The sequence below is a fragment of the Lactuca saligna genome, chromosome 4, assembly GCF_052625555.1.
Source record: "Lactuca saligna cultivar CGN05327 chromosome 4, ASM5262555v1, whole genome shotgun sequence".
NCBI lineage: Eukaryota > Viridiplantae > Streptophyta > Magnoliopsida > Asterales > Asteraceae > Lactuca > Lactuca saligna.
The window spans coordinates 58,150,152-58,175,032 of NC_136420.1; the positions used below are offsets into that span (position 1 = coordinate 58,150,152).

A 24,881-nucleotide genomic window follows, 5' to 3' on the forward strand; every position below is an offset into this window, starting at 1 on the left:
TATATATATATATATATATATATATATATATATATATATATATATATATATATGGTAGTAAGTTTAGTCATTTTTAGCAAAAAAATGTGAAATATTGACATGGATATAACGTGGCATGGAGATTGTCTAATAAGTTATAATAAAGTTTCATTTTAAAAAATACTATTAAACTTACTAAAATGTCAAAAAAATGAGTTTGACCCTTAGATTTTTTGGAAAATTGGAAATATCTCTTTCTTCTCTTTATCTATCTCTCTCTCTCTATATATATATATATATATATATATATATATATATATATATATATATATATATATATATATATTCTTTTTTTCTCTCTCTATTCAAGTGTTTAAGTGTCTAGAGAAATGCATTATAGATAAAGACAATTATTATTAGAAAATAAACAAAAAACATTAAACTTTCTTATTAATATCAACATAAAGGGCATGTTGCTTCTTATGATCTCCAAATCTTGTAAGAACACATTCAAAGGACTTTACAGTTTCATAAACGCTTAGGTTATCTTCAACAAGATATATTATAAACAATCATCGGTTTCACTAACACATGCAACCTAAAAGATCTTGTATGTCCAAAAATCATTATAAAATGATATTGTTAATGACATATGATTGTATAGGGTCACATATTATAGCAAGTTACTACCAATTTATTATTTGTTGATATAATTTGATTATTAATAAATATAATCAAGAACTGTATTTAATTGGAAAAACATTATTTTATGAAAATAATATTTTACCAGTATAGTGAGAATTATTATTTCTAGAAATTAATAATAAAGAGAACAAAACTAGTAATATATCATATGATATGATTATTTAAGTTGTGTACAAACTCTTGGATACTTAAAGTGACCAACTAAGTTCATTTCCAACAAACTAGTTAAGATAATGTTCCAAACACTTTCATTCTTTGACTTTTTGGCACTATGGCTGAAAATTACAAAGAGATGGAAAGAGGAGTATGGTCTTCGATCTTAATCTTACATACTCTTTCCTTCATTCCATACCATCATTAAATGGTTAATTTGACTTTGATATTTGGTGTTGGTATATAAAGTAACCAAAAACTTAGAGATTTTGCATGAGATTTCTTCTTTTTTTGGCTGTCCAAAACCAAGAGTAAGACCTTCTAAAAGGGATGCCGAATTTTGAAGTTTACAACCCCCTCTCCCTTCTTCCTTTCTTGTAAATGTTGTATGGAATGAAGACTAATATGTTGCTTTCTGTTAAGACTTATTTAGATATGTCTTAATAGCTTAAGAGTAACTTAGTAACAATTAAGGTGTAATGGTGAGTAGCTTAAGAGTAACTTATTTAGATATGTCCATTAAGACGTATTTAGTATTGAGGTGAGTCTTCTCACCACATTCGTGGGTCAAAGGCACCAAGGCCGACCCATTAATTGATATAAGATGTTTTGTTTTGGAGCGTGTAATGGTTTGCTATTTGATTTATGTATGGGTTCATGTAACAACCATGGGGGGCGCCCATGACATTCCATTGAAGATCATGGAGGGAGTCCATGGAAAACTTGTTTATATATGTATGAGCACGACATTATGTGATTAGGAAACTCACTAAGATTGTGCCTACAGTTTTATTGAATGTGTCAGGTACTTCTATTGATAAGGGCAATGGCCCAGCTTGATAACCTGGCGTGTATTTTCCAGTGTTTTCACATTTAGCTCTTTGTACTCTGAATTCAAAAATAATATGGCTGTGTATTGGGATTTTTTTTACTTCCTATGGATGCTGTTTATGAAATTAAAAGTTTAAAAATTTTCTTAAAAATTGAGTTGTTACATTTCAAAACCTGAATAACCTAAAATCCGATTAACATCCCTACAAGGAGTGGTGCCACACTTTTGTTTTCTTTTGTTTTATTTATAATTTAATTTAAATAAAACTTTATTTTTTATAAAGAAACCATAAATTTTCATTCCTTCAAAAAAACATTACATTGCATTATTTAAAATTAAATAATAATAATAGTAACAAGACGATTAAAATAACTTAACAAAACACAAATAAAATAATTAAAATATACTACATAAAGTCGTTCTTCGAGAACTCGTCTTCCGAGTCATTTTGGGGATCAAAATTAAGGTTAATGTGTTGAATCTCGTAAATGTATTCCACCAAGTCCGTGCGAAGATCATGCAATATTACAGTGTAACGTATCTCTACTCTCCTGTTTGTATACTCGTCGTCACTGGTTTCTATTAATTGTGTCTCGAGGATGGTTTTTTGCTCGCCATACACACATATTGCTCTTCCCCCTTCGTCTTTAATAATCATATTATGCAATATGATACATGTGTACATGATTTCTTAAAGTTTTTCCTCGCTGAAATAAATTGTTGGTTTTTTCAATATGTATCAATGTTTTCTAAGAGCTCCAAAAGCTATCTCGACATTCTTCCTAGTTCTTTCTTAAGCCCTCTTGAATATTTTTTGTCTAGAACCGTGTGGACACGTAAACGATTTAACAAACTCATAATAGATCCCATCAATAAGATAATAATCATACTTATATGGTGTTCCATGAACTTCAAAAGATGAATTTGGTGCATATTCATCATATATGTTGTTAAATCTAAGTGAACGATTAAGAACGTTGATGTCGTTAATCGAACCGGGAGAAACAAAAAAACATGCTAAATCCACAGATCATGTGACACCACCACTTCAAGAATGATCGTTGGGTGACCATGATCACCTCAGGTAAATTGACCATGGTGTGAGGTAGGGCAATTTTCTCATGTCCAATGGAGACAATCTAAACTAACTATCATTCCAGGAAAGTCATGTACGCTAGCATGATGAACTTGCAATTGTAAAATGTCATTGCGTGTAGGCTTACGTAAATATTTTGGACCATACAACTGAATCGCCATTTTGCAAAAGTAATGGAGACTATCTCGTGTGGTCTTAGCGAACATCCTAAAACTCTCGTCCAACGCATTAGGCGTGATGTCATATGCTAATTGCGAAGTGCAGTTGTGCATTTTTGTAAGGGAGTGAAACCGGATGTACCTCTAGCATCAAAACATTGTTGGAAAAAACTACGCTCTATCGTTAAATCTTCGACTATATGTTTGTATAAACGTTTGAACATTTTGAAACATCTGTGAAAGTAATACCCTTGATAAGTGTCATTATCATGAAAGTAGTCTTGTATCAAACATTGGTTGACTTCTTCACAATTTATGTAAATATCTTTGTGTTCTCTGTTGAGCATTTTCGGTTGTGTTATTGCATAAAGCATTATTCATTTGTTTCGTCATTTGAGCACAAGCAATAACAACATCAAAAATAACTTGAAATTATTTAGAAGACGAAGAGGATGATATTTTTACTAATTTTGAGAAAAAAAGCAATAGAAAGATATAAAAATATGGTTTTTGTTTGAAGAAATGAAGGTAAATAGTTTATTTTACAGGTAATTTTTTTTTTAAAGGTTTTGACCGTTCAACGATGAAATATTTCATCCACCAATCAGCAAACGCAGTTAAAAGAGGGAGAGATACGGTCAAACCGTAGGGCGGTGTTCCACTGTCTATGTGGCAAAATAAAGCATGATAATTTTTAAAAAATCGATAAGATTAATGGTGTTTTTGGAACAAAATCAAAAGTTTGTTATAACGTTCATCCGTATCGGTATTTATTTTTTACTAAAAACAAACTAAACTTGCTACATTATTTTTAACATTAAAAACGTATCTAAAAAAAACTTTAATGGTTTCTTTTTTAACAAAATTAAAATTTTATTACCTTTATAAGTCATTTTATTCCTAAGAAGAAATATTGTTTTAACAACAAAAGATACAAAATTAAGTTTTAATATGTTATTTGATAGAAAAGTTTTAGATTTTGATGTACAAGAAAATAAATTTACAAAGTGATCATTATAAAGTCATTTTATTTATTTCTTGTAGAGACAATCAAAAATATTCTTTTTAGGATGGACGGAACCCAAAAAACCAAAATGGCAACACCTTTCATGATGTACCAATTTGAAAACCACCCCCAATGGATTTTAAGTATAAAAAAATTCAAGTCTCCACTAAGATTCAAACTGCCTGCACCAAAATAGCTCAGCCTCTCACCCCAACCCACACCCCTCCCCTCCCGCCACCAACCCCACCCCACAACTTCACACCTATATATAAATGTCTGACACAAATTTATAATAAGATCACACACATTTTCTGATTTCTCACCCATTTATCCATTTCTATACGGAGATTCTTAAGTTTTCACCTCGATCCCTCCATGTCTCCATGCCCCCCCTCTTTCTCTGCAAAACACCATGAAGACAAGAAATAATAACAAAAGGCTTCTTTTCCTCTAATTTTCTTCTTCATCTTTCAATGGCGATTTCGAAAAGTGTGAACAACAACAAGAAGCATCATCATCAATGTTACATATCCGTACCTTCAGAGATCATAAACTCTCTCTCATCTAATTCACTCCAGTCTCTCCTTGTTTCACCAAAGAAAGCTTCAAAGACTGGAGCTTTTTCGAGGTCAAAGCTCCTCAAGAACCCTAAAACATGGTTTATGTTCCTTTTTTTGAGTGGGTTTCTTCTTATGTTGAAGATGTGGTATAATTTTGACCCTTTTTTGCCAAACCCATGTGGGAATGGGAGTGGGAGTGGGAGTGGGAGTGGGAGTGGGGTTATCCTTACCCCTCAGAAGGACAGTTTAAGCATAATCCCAAATGGGGTTTTAAATTATGAGACAAAAGATGAAGAAACAAATGATTTTTGGAAACAACCTGATGGGTTTGGATATAGGCCTTGTTTGGATTTCAGCAAAGAGTATAAGAAATCAAGCGTTGAGATTTTAAAAGACAGAACAAAGTATTTGGTTGTGGTGGTTTCCGGTGGCATGAATCAACAAAGAAATCAAATTGTTGATGCTGTTGTGATTGCTAGAATCCTTGGTGCTGCTCTTGTTGTACCAATCTTACAAGTCAATGTTATTTGGGGAGACGAAAGGTATTATTCATCATTTCTTTATTCTTTTTTGGTAAACTCCTCCCCTTTTCAAATTTCTATTCTGACACAATCTTGAAATAACTCATGATTAATGTAAAGAAAGTCTTCCTGCAAAATTACACAAATCCTCTATCTTTTGAGTTAATGACAAGATTTCTCTCACATGGGGTTTGGGTTTTTTCGTAAATTTCTTCCCTTCCAGTTCCAATTTTGGTCCGACTCTTAACGTACCAAGTTTCCGAAACAATCTTTAATGACAATATTGACCTTCTTATAATTCCGATTACAATCTTGATAACTTATTTCAATCTTCAATCTTTTTGGTGCAGTGAATTTTCTGATATATTTGATGTGGATCACTTTAAGGAAGCTTTAGCAGATGACGTCAGAATTTTATCATCGTTGCCATCTAACCATTTAATGTCCAGACCGGTGGAAGAGAAACACACACCCCTTCATGTTTCTCCTCAATGGATACGCGCCCGTTACCTCAAAAGGGTAATCAACTTTCACAAATGCATTGTTTGTCTCTTTGGTTTGGTCAATTCGGTTGTTTACCGAGTCAACTAGTCAACATAGATGATTCCAAGATCCGAAATTTTTAACCAAAAAGCATCAAACCTTGTTGCATTTAGTCATCTATGAGCCGTTCGTTGACTTGTCAAAGTGATTTAACAATTCGGGTTATTTTTTGTTCGTTTGTGGATACAGATGAGAAGAGAAGGCGTTCTTTTGTTGCGTGGTTTAGACTCGAGGCTCTCCAAAGATCTTCCTTCTGATCTCCAGAAGCTTCGATGCAAGGTATCATCGGTCTTTATCCTTGTTTTTAACAAAAAAAAACTAGACCTAGACCTAGGCGGGCCCAAAAAATCCAAACCCGGTCAAAATCTGGTCAATGTCAATCCAAAAAATACCTAATTCAAATCGGTCCATATTTTAAATGGATATGCATCGGTCCATATTCTGTGGAAATGGACCGGTCTATTGTCTAAATGGACTGGGCCGGTTCAAATTATTTGAAGCGGTTTTTGGTCCAAATTTGGACCAGTATATCAAACTATGGACCGGTTCAAATTATTTGAACCAGTTCGAATCGAAACTGTTTAATCCAAATTTGGACCTGTATATCAAACTACAGAATCTAATGTAAGTTTTTGACTTGCTTAGGTGGCGTTTCATGCTTTGCGGTTTGCACCATCGATTCGTGAACTAGGAGACAAGCTAACAGAAAGAATGAGAAGCAAAGGGCCTTATCTTGCGCTTCATCTTCGAATGGAGAAAGATGTATGGGTTAGAACGGGTTGTCTTCCGGGCTTGAGCCCGGAATATGATGAGATAATTTATAAGGAACGGAAAAGTCGTCCGGAGCTTTTAACATCAAGATCAAACATGACATACCATGACCGAAAACTTGCTGGTCTTTGCCCGTTAAATGCCTTGGAAGTCACTCGGTAAGCTTCTCTTTTTCTTGTTATGATTTTATGAAGGGTTAAATGCAAAAAACAACATACATTCCTATAATTGTTTTTTTATTGCATCCTCTTTTTTTTTTTTTTTATTACATTATTTTGCTTTGAAAACTCTACTCAATTATAAGTTTATAACAATGTCAATTAAATATACAACAATTTTCATTGCTATAGTTGGGTGTAGAGTGTTCAAATTACAATGTCCTAATAAGAAAAAAAAAAAAAAAAGTACAATGATATGATTGGGTAATAAGTAAGAATGCAACGTTTTAATAGAAGAAAAAAATGAAACTATGATGTTATAATAAACAAATAAATGCAAGTAGTTAAATTGACATTGTTATCGGCCTAAAATTGGGTAGAATTTTCAAAACAAAGTGTTTTAATAAGAAAGAAGAAATGAAATTAGTTGGATGCTAAAATAATCAAATCAATGATTATGAACATAAGTTGCTATTTCTTAGATAAAAACGGATGTGGAAATATGGATATGATCACATACATTCTATATACGATCAGTTTACATCTCTAAATCCTTACTGACGAATTTGATATTTTTATAGGCTCTTGAAAGCTCTAGGAGTGCCCAAAAACGGTCAGATTTTTTGGGCAGGTGGGAACCCATTAGGTGGTCCACAAGCTTTATTACCATTAGTAACCGAATTCCCTCATTTCTACAACAAAAAAGACCTCGGGTTAGCCAAAGAACTCGAGCCGTTTGCAAAGAAAGCTTCAATCATGGCTGCCCTTGACTACATTGTGTCTGAAAATAGCGATGTGTTCATGGCTTCACATGGTGGGAACATGGGTCATGCGATCCAAGGGCATAGGGCATATTTAGGGCACAAAAAGACTATTACGCCCAACAAACGACAAATGCTAACACATTTTCTTAAAACTTCTCTAAATGAAAATGAATTTAACAAAATCATATTGGATTTGCATCGCGATTCTATGGGTCAACCAGAACTTAGAACTAGCAAAGTGGGACGTGATGTTACAAAGTTTCCTATCCCGGAGTGTATGCGGAATGATTCTTCTTCTTCTTACTGAAAAGTATACAACATGATTTAAAGATAACATCGGTTTTAATAATACTTGAAGCTGGGGAGGCACGGGTCCGTGGATAATTCATTGTATTGTTTAGTATTTATAAAGATGTATACTAAATTAGTAAAATGTAGATAGAAATTATACACTAATGTATAGAGAAATGGTCATATAGTTTATCATTGTTTGGTGCAACTTTCCTGACTCGAATGAGCTATTGAAGATGTAAGGATGTAAACAAATAAAGTATTGTAATTGCAATACAATTAAGCTAAAATAAAAAATGATTAGCAATGACACAAAGAAGACACCATGCTTTTGTGTAGAAAATGTTGGTGATTTTAGTATCACCATGTCATTTTAAGTAACTGGAACTAACATGTGAGCTAAGAGGCTTCATGATTTGTACTCTAATACATGTATGGAGTTGTGCGGAGTGCACGCATGTATAAGATCGAGTCAGAAGCCGGTTCGACGACTAATCGGGGGGTCCGGGGGACAGAGCCCCCGGGGTCTGGGGTTTCCAAAGGGGCAGCGCCCCTTTGGCGGGGTTTAGGGGCAGCGCCCCTAGCGGGGTCTAAGGGGCAGAGCCCCTGGCTGGGGTGATTATGGTAAAACTAACGGAAAATTCAATTTCTTAAGGGTGATTATGGTAAAACTAACGAAACTCGTTAGTTTTTGGTAACCCTAATCCGGATTAATATTACTTGCTTTCAAAGCAAGTAATGATGGTCCAACCCTAATGAAACCCTAATCGTGTTTAGTATATAAACAACTCTTCCTTTCCAGAAGACGGATGTTCTTTAGCTCTCGTTTTATATCACACATTTACAGAACCTTTTAGCATAATAGCTTACGTTTTCTGTGCCTAGAAACGTAGGTGTCCGCTTGGATTATCTTACGTAGAATTTCTTGTAACCCAGGCATAGGGTAGAAATATTAATTCGGAAAGTAGTATCACGATCCAAGCTGGTATCCAGATCTCCACCACAAACACTAATTTTCCCAACAGAAAACCTCTTTCAAGGCGAGAGTAAAAACCATGGAACCTTAAGCTGCCTCGAATCCACTATTTACCAATAAGAGAGCAGAATATGAGTTTTTTCTAGACGAAACTACAAGTATAAAATAACTATCGTACACTTAATAAAAGCAATCAAGATGTATGGAAACACACTAAAAACAAACAAAGACTTATCGAATAATCAAAACCATGCCAAGCCAAGAAATCCAAATATCATACCCAATGATATCCATGATTGAAAGCGCAACATTACTAGCAAGTCAACAACAACAGACTCCAAGAATCTCATTAGAAATGATAGAGGAAGATAGATGTCAACATTCATGCTTCTATAAGGAGTAGAGAGATTGTGTTGCATAGATGACCTATGACAAAGCAAACATGGAAAAGTAAATCAAAGTGATAAACTTAAGGCAAAAACAACCCCAATAAATAATTCCATTACAATTGAAAGCGTAAAATTTTCGAATAATGTCAACAAAATTAGCTCAAACGTGGAGGTTCATCCCGTTTTCCTGCCACCCAAAAGAAATGAACTCTCCCCAGTGCCTATAAATAAAAGTATAAAATCATATAATACCACATCATAAACATATTGTATCGTACTCCTTTTGGTCCATTTAAATATTTCTAATGGGCTGCAACCATAAAACTAAGTAATAGACCCATCGGGCCTAACTCTTAAACGTTAGTAAATTAAGATAATATTTAAGGGTGTCAAACTTTCAAAGCAACAATCATATCGTGTTGTTTTTGTTTGACATAAAATAAAACGATAAAGTTTTATGTAACACGAAAACGACACGACGTGATGTGTTTTTCTCATTAACAAGAAAACGAATCAACTAAAACATGACATAACACGATAAAGATAACATAAAATAACTATCAGTTTATTTAATCCATACTTAATTATACATAACACAACAAACATGACAAACAATGCTAAATCTTATCAATTCGATTTCCAATTTTAAAAACGAATTCAAATTTCAATATCATCTCAATTTCATTTTATATCGTGTAGTGTCATTGATCGACACCTTATAAAAAAGTAATTGAACGGCAAAGAGGGAAATATATAAAAAGAAAAAACTAGCAAGAAACCATTGGAAAAAGGTATAATAAGGGGGAAACAAAAAGGAAAACAAACTAGGATTTTGAAGTCAACCCACCTGGTCAATATCAACATGCCTATTCCTATTATTAGACCAATAAAATGCCTTCGAGACATTATCATCAAACAAAAGAGCTTTCTTCAGTTGGGTTTTACTGTAGAGAATTTTATCCCTGAACAACCAAATACACCACATCATCACAAAGAAACACCCTCCAAATACTCCTTCACACCTTTAGCAAGATGATATTAGAACATGTTTAACCAATCTTCATAAAAAAAACATAATGGGAGGTAACTCCCATCAACGCAACACCTGTTACAATAGTAGTGTCACATTTTTTTACTTTCATGTTATCCATTAATAAAACAATGTGTGTTATATTTTATTTTTACCAAATCTAATGTATATGACAATTTAGCTACAAATAATAAAACTACCAAGAGTAAGTCCATTACTATCAATGCAAATGTCATTTATCTTTCAAACACGTCACTTCAACTATTGTAATTATTTATACGTCAATGCAATGTTACTTGTCTTTCAAGGGTGGTCATCACTTACACATCAACAATTACCTTTTTTTAATATACATCTTAAATATTAACCTATATTAGTTATCTATAATTAATATATATTCGATAAAATATAAATATAAATATATTAGTTTAGATGGAAAATATAATGTGTTATTTTAAGAAAAAAATAATATCAATTTATTAGTTAATACAATGTATACATTTTAACTATGTTGACGTTTTAGAATAAATATGCGTTTTAAATATGTCAAGTCTATGCCACTAAACTTCTTTTTTTTAATTTATATTATAATATAGAAATTAGTAATAAGTATTAGTGATAACATAAAAGTGTCCATGTTAAAATTTAACAACTTTAATATTGCAACATAAAGTAGAGTTATTTTAAGAAAATAAAGAAAAATCTGCCATGAAACGAAAGACAAAATTGCAAGAATGGTTCATGTGTATGTTAAAACTAGCAACTTTGGTTTGGTTTGCAAGGATGATCCAATAGTTTCGTTTTGTTGTAAGTTTAGTCCAATTTCCTATGAACTTTTTTATAATAATGGATTTGCCCTTCTTATTTTATTTTTTATATTTCTTTTATTACAATAATTAAAAAAACAATTAAAAATAAAACAAAAATAATCTCTCTCTCTCTCTCTCTCTCTCTCTCTCTCTCTTGATTCATCTTCTTTCTTCCTTCCATCCTTGTTTCACAAACAAAGAATGGAGCACCAGTGGTTTTGACACTGGTGGTGTTGTTGTGGTGACCACCGTGAACATCCACCACCTCTTCGCCTCTCATAGCACCACCACGACCACCATAAACTCCACTTTAGTTGTATGCAAACATCACCACTAACTTACCGGTGTTCCACCATATCCAGTCCGAGCCACCACAGTCGGCGACGGGGGAAGGTAGTCGCTGACTGCCACCGTTAATCACTGCCTTTCCCGAATTTCGCCATCCACCCCCCCCCCCCCCCTTTTGAATCTGCAACGATGACAAAAGAAGGAGACGGATGTGAGCTCGTCGACTGCCAACCTTGTTCCGGCCATCCCATTCGCTCAACGCCACCTCTCACCACCATACATGACCTCTCCACCCTCGTTACATCTCTCCATTCATACCACACCACTAAGGAGGAAACCCTGCTCCTCCGGTCGCTCTACCACCCAAACAGCTTGCTGCAACCGCTGTTGTTGTGAGTTCCGGCCACCAAATATTGCCACTCCCTCCGACCACAAGCTTCCTTTCTCTTCATTCTCGCCGGCAGGAAAGAAAAACAGGAGTGAACAAGTGTAGTGATTTATTTAAGATCCAAAATCAATGGTGGGTTTTCATTTCTCTTCAAATCGATGGTGGGTTTTCGTTTCAGGTAAGGTTTTGTGTGTAGATTTTGTTTCAGATCTACCCTTCAACTTCAACTTTTGGATTTGGATTTTATTTCAGATCCAAAATCAAGAACGAAAAACACCCATTGTGGATTTGGATTTGGGATGTTGGATAGTCGTGGGTCACGACTGGGGGAGGCGGAGAAGCTGCCATAATCTACTGTGGTGGATCTCTTCGCCGGAGAAGTGAGAAACGAAGGAGATAGACAAGTTGGAGATGAAAATGAGGTCGAGGAAAGGGAGATTGTATGATATATATATATATATATATATATATATATATATATATATATATATATATATATTATTACTGTAATAAAAAAATTGAAAAATGGAAAATACCAAGGGCAAATCCGTTATTATAAAAAGTTTTAAAAATTTTGGACTAAACTCGCAACAAATCGAAACTATTGGACCATCCTTGCGAACCAAACTCATTTGACCAAAGTTGTTAGTTTTGACATACCACAAGGACCATTCTTGCAATTTTGTTATAAGTTAACAAATACCTGCAAAATGCGCGTAACCGATCATTTCCTCCTCCGGCTGTCCGTTATCGTCTTCATCCATTAATCCAGGCTCTTCCGAAACCCCAACTTCCTTTTATCTGCTTTAGGGTTTCAATTGCGATCAGAATATCTCGAGCAGCAAGGCGAGCAAGATTAGCTCGCCTCCGTCACCATGTCGCACGAATCTCTCTTCCTCCCTTTTTTCATCATTTTCGTGGTAGTAATCGCTTTGGCCCTCCCTAGCACGGCCAATCGAGATTTCCTTCGGCTACCATCCGATGACGTATCAGCCTCTCTCTGCGCCGACCCAATTACTCCCGGGTCATGCCCAGTGAAGTGCTTCAGAACGGCTCCCGTGTGTGGCGTAAATAATGTCACCTATTGGTGCGGATGTGCTGAGGCGGTCTGTGCCGGTACACGGGTGGCCAAGTTAGGGTTTTGTGAGTTTGAAAATGGAGGCAGCGGGCCGGTATCAGGTCAGGCACTTCTGTTGGTTCACATTCTTTGGCTTATTCTCCTTGGATTCTTCGTCTTATTAGGCCTCTTCTAAGCCTTAGCCTCAGGAATGGATCCATCATCCAACATTCATGTTGATTATAATGGTTTGAAGTATTCTTGTATTCTTTGTATATTTGGATTTGTATATAATACATGAGGAACGATAGGAAGTAGTTTTTGATGTTTGGTATCATTCTTCTGAATCAGGATAAGATAGTCCTTACTCTTTGTGTACGTGTGTGTTGTAGCAGACATGAGATATTGCATCTTTGAGTATATGTCGTGGCGTAATTTGGGTAGGTAGTTAGTTGTATGTATCTACCTGGTCCTCTTAATTAATAGGCTTAAATTTCAAACAGCCTAGGATGTTAGGTTTCGTCCATTTAAACCTCTAGCCCTTACTCATTAATCATTTAGATGTATGCAAGTAAGTATAGGTATATTATTAAATATGATAAAAACCTACGCAACTCCACCTAGGGATGAGCATTTCGATCGAGGAACAGGTCGGAACCGGTAACCGGATTGAACCGATCGGGCCGGGGTCGGGAACGGGACGATATTTTTGTGGATTTTTGGAACCGGTAGAACCGGCAAAAACCAGAATCGTATTTTTCTATTTCTCACGGACCGGTTCCAAAATTGAAGATATGGCAAGAGCCGGTAGAAACCGGAACCAGTAGAACAGGCAGTTTGGTTCGGTTCCTATTTTCCACCAAGTTCGGTTCCTAAGCTAGTTCCGATGCTCATCACTAACTCCACTCCTTCCAAGCATGAAGTTTGAATTCTTGATTTTGTTTTCCCAAATTCCTTTCAGTAGATATAGAGGAACCAACGCGAAAAGAATGAATGAACCATGCATCATGCATGGGTGTCAAAGAGTTGTACTAGCACAGGTTAAGTTGGCTTTTATAGATAGAATAAAAAGAATGTTTCCTTGTCTTGAATGGAGGTGGGATATTAGGGAAGTGTTGGTTTTGGCTTTGGCCATGAAAATACTTTCACGGTTGGGTTCACCTCAATCTTCATCTTCTACCAGCTTACGTGAAGTGAATTTGTGATAGGGTGTTTTAACATTTTTTGAGTAAATTACACGAATCGTCCCTCGTGCATGTGCCAAATAACACGTTCAGTCCCTAATTTCAAAAATTAACTCGTACAGTCCCTCGTTTGGTTAAAAGTTACACGTTTCATTCCTTGTTATCTTAAATTTACACGCTTAGTCCCTTGCGAGACATGAAATGACTAAAATTCCCTTTTCAATTTTATTTTTTATTTATTTTTAACATTTCTTATTAAAACAAAATAAAATAAAAATAAAATAAAAAAAAACCCACCCCGTACTATCCACATTTCTTTGCTCCCTCTTCAACTGCTCACCCACCTCAATTTTTCACAAATTCATCTAGGATGCTTAACAGATACGACCAGATCATCCAAGAATGATCTCCTTTAACACATTTCTACAACTACTTCTATCGACATTTTTGTTTTCTTTCGCAATCACCTACGACATAAAATCCAGAGGAGATGTCGGCATACACTGCTTGCTTCAATTTCCTCCCTGATGGTAATCTTTGTCTCAGATCATCTGGCAGTCTAATACAGTCGGTCGTGGTGTCATAGTAGTTGCACTTGACGATTAGGTAACTTTGTTTTCGACCACCACCACTAAAACGATCTCCATTGAAAATCCACACACACGGAAATTTACCCTCGCCACACTCCACCCCCGCTTTCAAACTATCTAGGAAAAACTAAAAACCTAAATCTACTCTGAATTAGGGCAAAATTAGTTTGGTTAAATCCAAAACCCAAAATCATTTTGCTCAAATCTATTGAGAAAAAACACAGCCCCTCAACCAGAGTTGGAATCTAGGTTTACTATGGAGGATTATTTCAAACATAGAAAAGAGAAATTGAATCCTCTATCGGAAATCAAAACATAGCCCCTCACATCTTTCGCAAAATAACTGATATCGGAGGGATTGGGAACAAAGGCGACGTCGACTTTAGAGTTGCAGGTTTCCAGCAACGTTGACAACTCCAACGAGGGCTTGATGTGTAGATCGATGGGTTTAAGGCTGAGTTTAAAGGAGAGATCAGTGGCTTCATGTCGGTAAGGTAATCGTCACTACGGCCTCCTCGTTATCATCTTTCTCGTCGGTCTCATCTTCATGTCCACAATTTTGTTTAACGAGAGAGCTGGGGGAACAAAAGTAATTAGGGGGGCAAGGGAAGGGTTGAAGTCTGAGGATGAAGTGGAGATGTTAATTTGTTTTATATTTCTTTTTTGTTTAATTTAAAGTTGATAAACAAATAAAAGAAAATTAAAAAATAAATTATTAAGGGTAAAATAGTTTTTTTATCCGGAGGGATGAAGCGTGCAAAGTTACATAAAACGAGGGACAGTTCGAGTTAATTTTTGAAAATAGAAACTGAACGTGTCATTTGGTACATGCACGAGGGACTATACTCACATTTTTTTTTTTTGTAGTTAAACCATATGTTCCTTTTAAGCTCGTACTACCAACCAAGCACGCCCCTGTACTCTACTCTCGAGTCTAGACTAGGGATGTTATTCGAATCGGAACCGAACCGAACCGACCCGAACCCGAATAAACCGAAAACCGAATAAGGGTAATTGTATGAACCGAAAACCGAACCAAATAAGCAATACGGGTTCGGTTCGGTTCGGGTATTATTCGGTTCGGTTCGGTTCCAACCCGAATAACTCAAATAACATGTAGAAGATGATTAAGGAACCAAATAACCCGAATAAACCGAATAACATTTACAAATAACATTTACAATGTGATTATAAATATTGTATTTTGTATGACTTGAATGGAGTTTGATCATAGTAGAAACTAGAAAACAACGATGATTAGACGATTATTTTTTCCAGACGCAAGGGCCGACTTTTTTAACTTATCGTGAATGGACTTTGAAGTTTGAACTTTGAACCGGTGATGATCGATCAATGAGTCCAGGTTATCGTAAGTCGCAAGGGCAGTAGCCGCAACTGTCGATCAAAGAGGAATGTCGCAAGGATGAGAAAACCTCAATCGATCAAAGAGTAATGTCGTCGACTCGTCGATTTGGTGTAATACGGATGATCGAATTCGATTGCGTTGATTTTTTTGGTGTATTACGTGGGTTTTGTTGGGTAACGATCGATAGAAAAGAAGATCGAATAAGCAATCATGTTAGAAAAAAAAATGTAACTTTTCATATTCGGTTCGGTCCTTTTGGACCGAATAAGCCCTTATTCGGGTAACCCGAACCGAATAACCCGAAAACCGAATAAGCCTTATATAGATACCCGAAAACCGAATCAAATTGCTTATTCGGGTCTAATTCGGTTCGGTCCGGTTCGGTTTTTGGTTCGGTTCGGGTTTTCGGGCCAAATTCTCATCCCTAGTCTAGACTACGTTTTTTAACAATTTTAACATCAATAATTCTTTCAACGATAATTCATAATTCTCATTTGCAAAAAGGCTCGTGTGTGCAAGGGATGGGTATAAATGTCAATAAATAATATTTTCAGTGGTAGAATAAAAAATTTCCGTGGAAGAATCAGGCCCTTGTTTGAAAGACTTGCAAAAGAAAAGTTGTTTGAAAGACTTGCAACAGTTAAAACGAAAATGATCAGGTGGCTTTCAAAATTTTTATGCAAGACACGATACAGAGGCTCTAATTATCGAACAAACTTACACTTGCAGGTTGAAAAATATACTTGATTATTTACAACTTCATTAAATTGTTTTGATCTAATTTTTGTGATCATGTTTAGTATGAGTTAAGAAATTGGAACACAAATAAACAAAAAGTGCTGACAGTTTTGGGAGACTCTTTTGTAAACAGTTTTCGGAATGTTGGTAATATTTTTAAGAGAATTTTAAAGATAAATATAGTATTTGTTAAATAAAGTTAATGAAAATATCATTTGATAATTGGGTTCGACTCTTGGAAGATTCACTGCAATTCTTGGAGGGTTCTTCAAACATTGATATTTGATAATCGTTATTCTCAGTTACCTATTCAAAGTTCATAACCATTTATGGGAAATTGCTCAAAGTACATCGGTTTTCTCGGTTATCTGAACTTCTGGCAGGTGCCTCAAAGTACACCATTAACCCAAAAGAAACAATTCTAACTCAAAATTTTACATTTCTCGCTCTACAGCCTTTGTTCACATTAATTTTTTCCCCATTAAAGAACTTGATTGAATAATCAGTAAGCCACCAGTCACTGTTCTCATGAGCCCACATCCACCATTTTCTTAGTGAAGGAAGCAAAGCAATGAAGAAGATTCAGACATGGCCCATTAGATGTGAATCCTTTTTAGAAGAAGAAGAAGAAGAAGAAGCTTGTGATTGTGGCCATAAAGGTGAAAGAGCAACAACTCTTCCAATAAAGATCAGAGTTGGTGACACAAGCTGTTCTGATGCAATTTTATCACCAAGATCCTTTAGCTCTGCCAATACCTACATAATTTTACAACAAATTAGGAACAAAATTCAAGTTTTCACCTCAAATTAACAAACTTTACTCTTACAATGCGTTGTTGTGGTGTGGTACCACGTTCTACTGCAGCTGCTGGTGTATCGGGTGGTAAACCATGGTGGATTAATTTTAAGATGAGTGAAGGGAGAGTAGAGAGACCCATGTAAACAACCAGAGTCGAATCAGGGTCAGCTGCATTTTCTGCTACAAAAAGAGGATCTGCTCCTCCTTTTCTCGAGTGTCCAGTTAAAAACCGGACACTGTTCGCTACTCCTCTGTGTGTCAATGGGACACCCAATTCTGCTGCGATTCCAGAGGCAGCAGTTATACCTACAAAAAAGTACAATTATTGAAATGTCTAATATACCCTTTGTTGGGACGCATTTTGGGTGCAGTTTTGTCCCATTGAGAACGGACAAAAATGTCTAGTTTACCTGGAATAACTTTTACTTGAATGCCTTGTTGTTGGAGAAAATCCATTTCCTCTCCACCTCTTCCAAAGACCTAAGAAACCCAAAACCCGTTTCGAAAATTAGTAACCAGATAATTGTTGTTAAGATCTATGAATGCTAATTTTATTTATGAAAACCTCACCAATGGATCTCCGCCTTTAAGCCTCACAACGTTTGCCCCAACTTCAGCAAAGCTCAGAAGCAACTCGTGGATTTCCTCCTGCATGCATATCATAACCGTGTGTTATTATTAAACGCAATTAGGAAACAATAATATGTGATTCAGCAAGCTAAATTGTCACGTTAGTGATGTTTTAACTACGAAATTGAAATACGACAACTTATTTTGCATTAAGAGATTCATAATCGTATACAACTATAAAGGAAGTTCTATAACGTAAATGGTTTAGAGCAATGAAGCTTAAAGGACTCGATATAAGTTTTGAATTTAATACAAGATTCAACTCCAATCCAGCAAATATCAAGATTATTACAACTGCAGGATAAGCAACCCAAATTTCACAAATCTTTCATGATTTCGATAAGCCCTTAACAAAAATATTAAGAAATCTAAATGAAAATTTAAAAACTGCGTGTATTAATGAACAAAAAACTAAAGGTTAAGCAACCCAGAGCCCTAATTTCAAAAGCCTTTCAAGATTCCCAAGCCACATTACAAAAAATGAAGTTAATTTGAATAAGAACGAAAATTTATTGTCTTCATGAACGGAATTATAAGAAAATGTAAGAAATGACTAACCTGGGTTCTGCTATGGTACCCAGCAGTCTTGCCAACATAGAGAAGTCTAGCGTCAGGACGCACCAAATCTAGCACGTCATTTGACACCAATCTATCGTACAACAACAAATCGGCACTCTGAATCACCTTCAATGCCTTCAATGTCAACAGCTCTGGATCACCAGGACCTGTACCCACCAAGAACACATTCCCAGGTCCCCCTTTTCCACTCTCCGCATCGCCACCTTTCTCTCTCTTCTCCCTCAAAACTTGAAGCAATTTCTTCAGTTCTGGGAGCTGAAGAGCAATTTCATAATCCCTAGTTGAGAAATTGGAATGATTTTCAGGTGGGTTTTGATCTAATTGATTCTTGAACACCCATTTGTCCCTTTGGTATCTTTCAACTGAATGTTTTTCAGTGAAAGGAGAGGCGGAACATGACGTTCTTGTAAAATGTATGTAATTGGCGGGTTTCAGAGAGGGATTTAAGGGCTTTCTGAATTGGGTTAGGGAAGATGACGATGAAGATGAAGGAAGTTTGCTCACGAGAGCCATGGGAATTTAAAGAAATGAAGACAAATGGCGATATCACACATTAATTCTACAAAAGTGCGTATATATATGTAGTTGGATGATCAGAAGAGAAATTGTGATTGAACTGGAAGTGTGGTGGTGCTTGGAAGCTTTTGGGGAAAATGAGAAGGCAAAGACAAAGGCGATGGCAAGAAAGGGAGTAGCTTTTGGGGTTGCGAGAGAGGCGGCTGTGTTGGAGATTTTGACCAGGGAGATTTAATAGTGTGTAGTGGGTTCTACGGTAAGCGATGTGTTCATCTTAAACAACGGTCTGGATCGGTTGAGATTTAAGCATTTAGCTTTTTGATGACACGTGGCGTCAATCTGGGTTCTTGATCTATCACCGTATTTGGACGGAAAACAGGGAAGGGGAAAGAATGGAACCTGCCCAACTAAGCTAAGTCAGCTGGATCGGTTTAAATCCTGTTAAATTCATTAGTTATCTTATTTTTGTAAGTTTGGTAGTTTTTCTTTGGAAAAGTGTTTTTTGGGAAGGTTTTTTTACTGGAAAATAAATCTAATTGTTTGATTGTACATTTTATTTATTGTATATTTTAGTGAGTGTGATGTAATAAAAAATGATTATATTACTTTGTTGTTTGTTGTTTTATATTGTGATGGATAAAATTATAGAATAATTATAAAACATGTAAATTGTCATATAAAATCAAAATTACACAATAATCATTTGAAAATCCAAATACAACTTGTCATATAAAATAATTAAACACAAGTCAATTAAAATCGTGTCATATAAAGTAACTAAACACAAATCAATTAAAATCCAAATATAAAATCAATTATGTTGTTTTTATTTTATTGTTTTTCAAGTTGATGTTATGTTGTTATTTTATAACCCAACCTTCTTGACCCGATTTATTTCTGATAGTGGTGGATGGATAAAAAATTTTAAAATAAATTAGGATGGTGGTGGTCTTGTCCAAAAAAAAAAATTAATCCAATAAAAATGATTAAAAAATAATTAAAAGAAACTAATAATACAATAAAGTAATATTTATTAATATATAAATATTATATATTATAAATAATAGTATTTATTAATATATAATAACCTAGCAAAAAAAATAATCCATTAAAAAAGAAATTAAAAAATATATATTTAAAATAATAGTAATCCAAGAAAGAAAGAGACAAGGTTTGGTGCACAATTGTTTTTCGAACTCATTCAGTCAGAAATATATGGTTTTGTGGCTTTCTGGAAAAGACATATTTTATTGGGAAAGATCATTTTATGTGCAAATCAAACAGTCTTTTCGGCTCATTCAGTCAGAAAGATCTGTTTGGACCTAGAAGGATGTCTATCAAACATTCAAACACAACCCCTAAAGCCCAACATACTTAGGCATGATTTTTAGTAAAATAGTAAGGCTATATGGAGTGGGTGAGATGTTTTTATGCAGGTGAGATGGCCACATCAGCCATTTATCAACTCCACTAGCTTTTTACAAGCATTAAGAAATGGTGTTTTTGTAGTAGGGAAGAAGTGAGGAAAGGCATAGAAGAGAGAGATAGACACAGAAGGAGGAAGAAAGAGATTGTGGAGAAGAGTAAGTTTGGCTACGAAAGCTCACAATTAAGCAAGATGGGGGTGGTGTTTGTCAGATTCTAATGCGTGAGTTACAGGTGTCATGTCATCTCACATGTCAAAAAAATGACCACTTTGTATTAGGGGTGTGCATGGGTCGGTTTGGGTCGGTTTTGGACTCAAATCCAACCTAACCCATAAATGGTCGGTTTCTGGTTTTTAGAACCCAATAGGATCGGTTTTTGGTCGGTTCGGTTTCTTGGGTTCTGAGGTCGGTTTGGGCGGTTTTTCGGTTTCTTGGGTTCAACCCATACACTCACGGGTTCTGGGTTTAAACCCATGGATTTAAGGTTTTAACCCATTTTCCATAAATGAAGCAACAAGTTAGATACTTCAAAAAATAATAAATTTAAGTTAAGTACTTCAAAAAACATGAGTCTTACACAAATAGTCAATTACAAGTTACAACTAAAGCCCGAAATAGTCTATTACAACTAAAACACAATCAAGTATGGGTGGTTTCTCGGGTTGGATGGGTCGGTTTCTTGGGGCAGTTTGTCGGTTTTAAGTATGAGTCGGTTTCTTGGGTTGGATGGGTCGGTTTCTGGTTAGAAACCGAACCCGAACCCGATTTTTCGGTTTCTAAAAATATCAAACCCAAACCGTCGGTTTTGCTTCGGTTTCGGTTTTGTCGGTTTTAGTCGGTTTCTCGGTTTTTTGGTTTGGGTTTGCTCACCCCTACTTTGTATAGCCTTAAGGGTATAAACACATCGATTTATTTGTAAGTTATTCGAGATCGATTCAAGCTCTAGTTAAATGAGTTCAAGCCGAGTTTAAGTTTAGTTTCAGGCTTATTTATTAAACGAACTCGAGCGCGGGCCTCATCTACCCAGTTCGATTAAGTTCGCGAGCCTATGCAAATTTATATAAGATAACTTTTATTTTTCATTTTATATATTAATTATAAATTAAATATTAAATATTAAATATCAAATAATGATAAACGAGCTTTTTAACAAGCATAAAAACACAAACGAACTCTATATTTGACTACTAACCGAGCCAAGCTTAGGCTCATTTAGGCTCATCTGACGCCCGAGCCAAGCTCGATTTGGAGTAGATTTGGAACAGACAACCTGCAAATGCAAAATGAGCCAAGACAAGGGGGAGTAAGTGAGTAAGTCATCGTGAGCATTAAAACAATACATGGATAAGTTAAGATACAAGGATATGTGTAGGGATGTAAACGAACCAAACGAACACGTACGGGGCTTGTTCATTTAAGTTAGCCAAACAAATGAACAAACACGAACGGATAAATGAACGAGTTTTCTTGTTCACGTTCATTCGTTTAACAAATTACATTGTTCATGTTCGTTTGTTTATGTTCGTGAACAAGTTAAACAAACGTACACGAACAAAGATATAAAAAACAAAATTGGACATATATGAACATAAATGAACATATAATATAGTAATGTAATCAAACACGATTAAGCATATATGGATATAAAATAAACTTATATGAACAAACATAAATGAACTTAAATGGACAACATAAACGAACGTTCACGAACATAATTGAACGAACGAGAACATTGTTCATGTTCGTTCATTTAACTAAATGAACGAGAATTTATGTTCGTGTTCGTCCATTTATTAAATAAACGAACATAAAAGAACTTCCCGCCGAACGGTTCATGAACTGTTTACTGAATGTTCAGTTCGTTTACAGCCCTATGTGCATGAAATTTGTATTAACAATACAGAACAACAACATAGAGGTGTGATGCTACCCGTTTATATGTAGTCACACAACGTCCTATCTAAAGTAATCACACAACCATTATTACCAATAACTACACTAACCAATAAGAAAACTATTTGAATAACTAATCGTAACATAATATTTAGCAACCAAAAGGTAAAGTAGACTAATATATAAATCTAGTTTGCTTCAAGTGTTATTATTCATGTGAGAACATTAGATATATATGTTCTATTCAAATTAACATGTGGTTAGTCTACTTTAATGAATAAATAAGTCACCTCCTCCCCACCCCCACCCACACACACACCAAAAACTATTTCAAGAACCTAAATTTTCAACTATTACTTATTTCTCTCTTTAAACATAAATACATGAATTTGCAAAATGAGAAAGATATAGAACAATGTTATTCTGGCTTTATCATTTTGCAAGGTCCCATTTTACCAACAAAACAACTACGATATGACAGAAGGTGACGCATGCATTAGACAGAAGCTGAAAAAAATGGAACAAAGGGTCGAGAGCTTGTCTCACAAAAGACACAAATACCCTTTTCACTCTCGTCATAAAAAATATCCCTAGAAATTTTGTCACACGCGACAAACACAATGTTTCATTATACTGTAATAGTTAAAGTTGATGAGATAGAAATGAAAGAACTATAGACAAATGACATAAAACAAAATGATCAAAAAGACACCATAGAAACAAAGCTCGATGAAGAGATATCAACTACAATCCCGAATCTTTTAACATTTCAAAGTCATATCTAACGCGATAATTATACAAAAAACAAAAGCCCACAAGTTCTTGATCAGTACACTTATGCTTTATTTACTCTAATCTTCTGGCCTTCAAGCACCTACAACCACAAACATATCACAAAACTTATATCTCAAGCACCCAAATCGAAACTACAAGAATACAATCAAACATGCAAAAAGTACAACTTACAGCATCATTGAAAGATGAGACTGCAGCCTCTACCTCCTCTTCTGAAGCAAATGAAACAAACCCAAATCCACTTGATTTTGAAGTCCCTGGAACACGTGATACTTTTGCACCAAGAACATTTCCCTTTTCTGCAAAAAAGCTTTTGAGTGATTCTGATGTCACGTTTTTTGCAAGATTCCCCACATAAAGTTTGTAAGGGCTATCAACAAACGGGGTTTCCTCTGCTTCAAGAATTGAGACCACTCCGTTCAAAGGCTTCTCTGTTACATTTACTTTTATTTTACGCCCTCCAATTTCCTGTTAATATTAGTCAATTGTTTACAGGTTAAATGCATATAATTGAGTAGATTTTTTAAAGGTACAATATTGTGATAGAAATGAAAGTAGGAATGTAGGATGATATAATACAGAGAAAAAAAAAAGTACTATTTCTTGTAATTAAGTTAATGTCTAAAAAAAATGCCTCACCGTGTCATTTAGCTTTTCAATAGCTGCATTTGCATCATCAACAGTCTTCATTGTGACAAAACCAAATCTTCGACTCCTTCCTGAGTATTTATCATACATTACCTACAAAATTTAAGTTGTTCAAAGGCATCACTTTATGATTGATGTTAAAGAGTTGCTGCAAGAAAACAGATTATTGACAAAAATGAAAAATTACTTAACAATCCTTGACTTTCTTAATATAATGATCTAAGTAACACATTCTGATGTTTAAGTGACAATAATCACTTTGAGTACACACATCCAAACATACTCTTAAGACTGGCTAATAGGAGATGGTATTTTCTCAAGAATTCAAGCAAATTTTTTCAATCCTGTGCATCAAATTTCAAAATTTGTACAACTTTTATTAGATTTAATTGAAGGGATTTATATTATCCGGAATCTTTCAAGAATTTATATGAATGTTTTTAAGTTGAAGTCTAGCCATTAGACCTTAAAAGTAAAAATTCCAACATATATAAAATTTCTACAGAAACCGACTGGAAGAAACAAATTCAGCCCTGAAATTTTATAATTCTTTCGTAGTATATAAAAATTCCCCACAAATGATATACCTCAACTTTCTCAACGGCACCATGTTCTTCAAAAACCTTCTGGAGTTCATCATTGTTTGTTGTGCGAGGGATGTTACCGACGTACAGTCGTCTGGCGGCTTCCGACGACGGGTCCACAGTAACCACCGCCACCGGCGTTTCCTCGGCAACAGACAGAAGTCTTGTTGGTTGTCTAGGATTAGAAACGATAGGTGAAATTGTAAATCTGAGAGAAGTTTGAGAAAGGTTGGGGTTTAATTTAAAAGAATTGGGTAGTTGGGTTTTGAAGGATTTAGAGGTTGGGTGGTGATGGAGATAACTGGTTGATGATATCATGGCTGATGAAATTGTGGCCATTTTTCAAGAATCCTAGCAATCTGTGTTGGGAGACAGAGCAATGCTGAAATTATGGGTAGGGGTTTATCCAGTTGAGCAAAGATGAACGAAAACAGAAAGAGGATAGATCCTTTAACAAAAATGTAAAATCCCACTATAGGAGGGACTCATATTTTATTTTAAGTAAACTACAGTTTTGGTCCATGTGGTTTTCCAAAATTTTCACTTTTGGTCCTATATTGGCTTTTTCTCATGGGCGATTCCTATGGAGGGTTTTGGTATCATCGGTATACTTTTAAATATAACAATTTTGCCCTTACACTAAATCAGAAATAAAAAA

General features: G+C 35.2%; 3 protein-coding genes across 3 annotated transcripts; 1 reads left to right on the forward strand and 2 right to left on the reverse strand.

Moving 5' to 3' along the window:
- Window positions 1–4,155: 4,155 nt before the first annotated feature.
- LOC145041941 (O-fucosyltransferase 20-like) lies at window positions 4,156–7,745 on the forward strand. Its single transcript, XM_078990193.1, has 5 exons — window positions 4,156–5,031; window positions 5,361–5,529; window positions 5,743–5,832; window positions 6,199–6,482; window positions 7,064–7,745. Exons 1-5 carry the CDS (start codon window positions 4,403–4,405, stop codon window positions 7,551–7,553), a joined length of 1,662 nt encoding a protein of 553 aa, XP_078846319.1. The 5' UTR covers window positions 4,156–4,402; the 3' UTR covers window positions 7,554–7,745.
- Window positions 7,746–16,659: 8,914 nt separating this feature from the next.
- UPM1 (urophorphyrin methylase 1) lies at window positions 16,660–19,070 on the reverse strand. The gene is made up of 5 exons (XM_078990194.1): window positions 18,340–19,070; window positions 17,722–17,799; window positions 17,562–17,631; window positions 17,180–17,457; window positions 16,660–17,108 (listed from the first exon to the last, which is right to left on the reverse strand). Exons 1-5 carry the CDS (start codon window positions 18,871–18,873, stop codon window positions 16,935–16,937), a joined length of 1,134 nt encoding a protein of 377 aa, XP_078846320.1. The 5' UTR covers window positions 18,874–19,070; the 3' UTR covers window positions 16,660–16,934.
- A 3,823-nt stretch (window positions 19,071–22,893) lies between these two features.
- PSRP2 (RNA-binding (RRM/RBD/RNP motifs) family protein) lies at window positions 22,894–24,670 on the reverse strand. The gene is made up of 4 exons (XM_078990195.1): window positions 24,227–24,670; window positions 23,631–23,732; window positions 23,163–23,459; window positions 22,894–23,070 (listed from the first exon to the last, which is right to left on the reverse strand). The coding sequence occupies exons 1-4, from the start codon at window positions 24,560–24,562 to the stop codon at window positions 23,032–23,034; spliced, it is 774 nt and encodes a 257-aa protein (XP_078846321.1). The 5' UTR covers window positions 24,563–24,670; the 3' UTR covers window positions 22,894–23,031.
- Window positions 24,671–24,881: the final 211 nt, after the last annotated feature.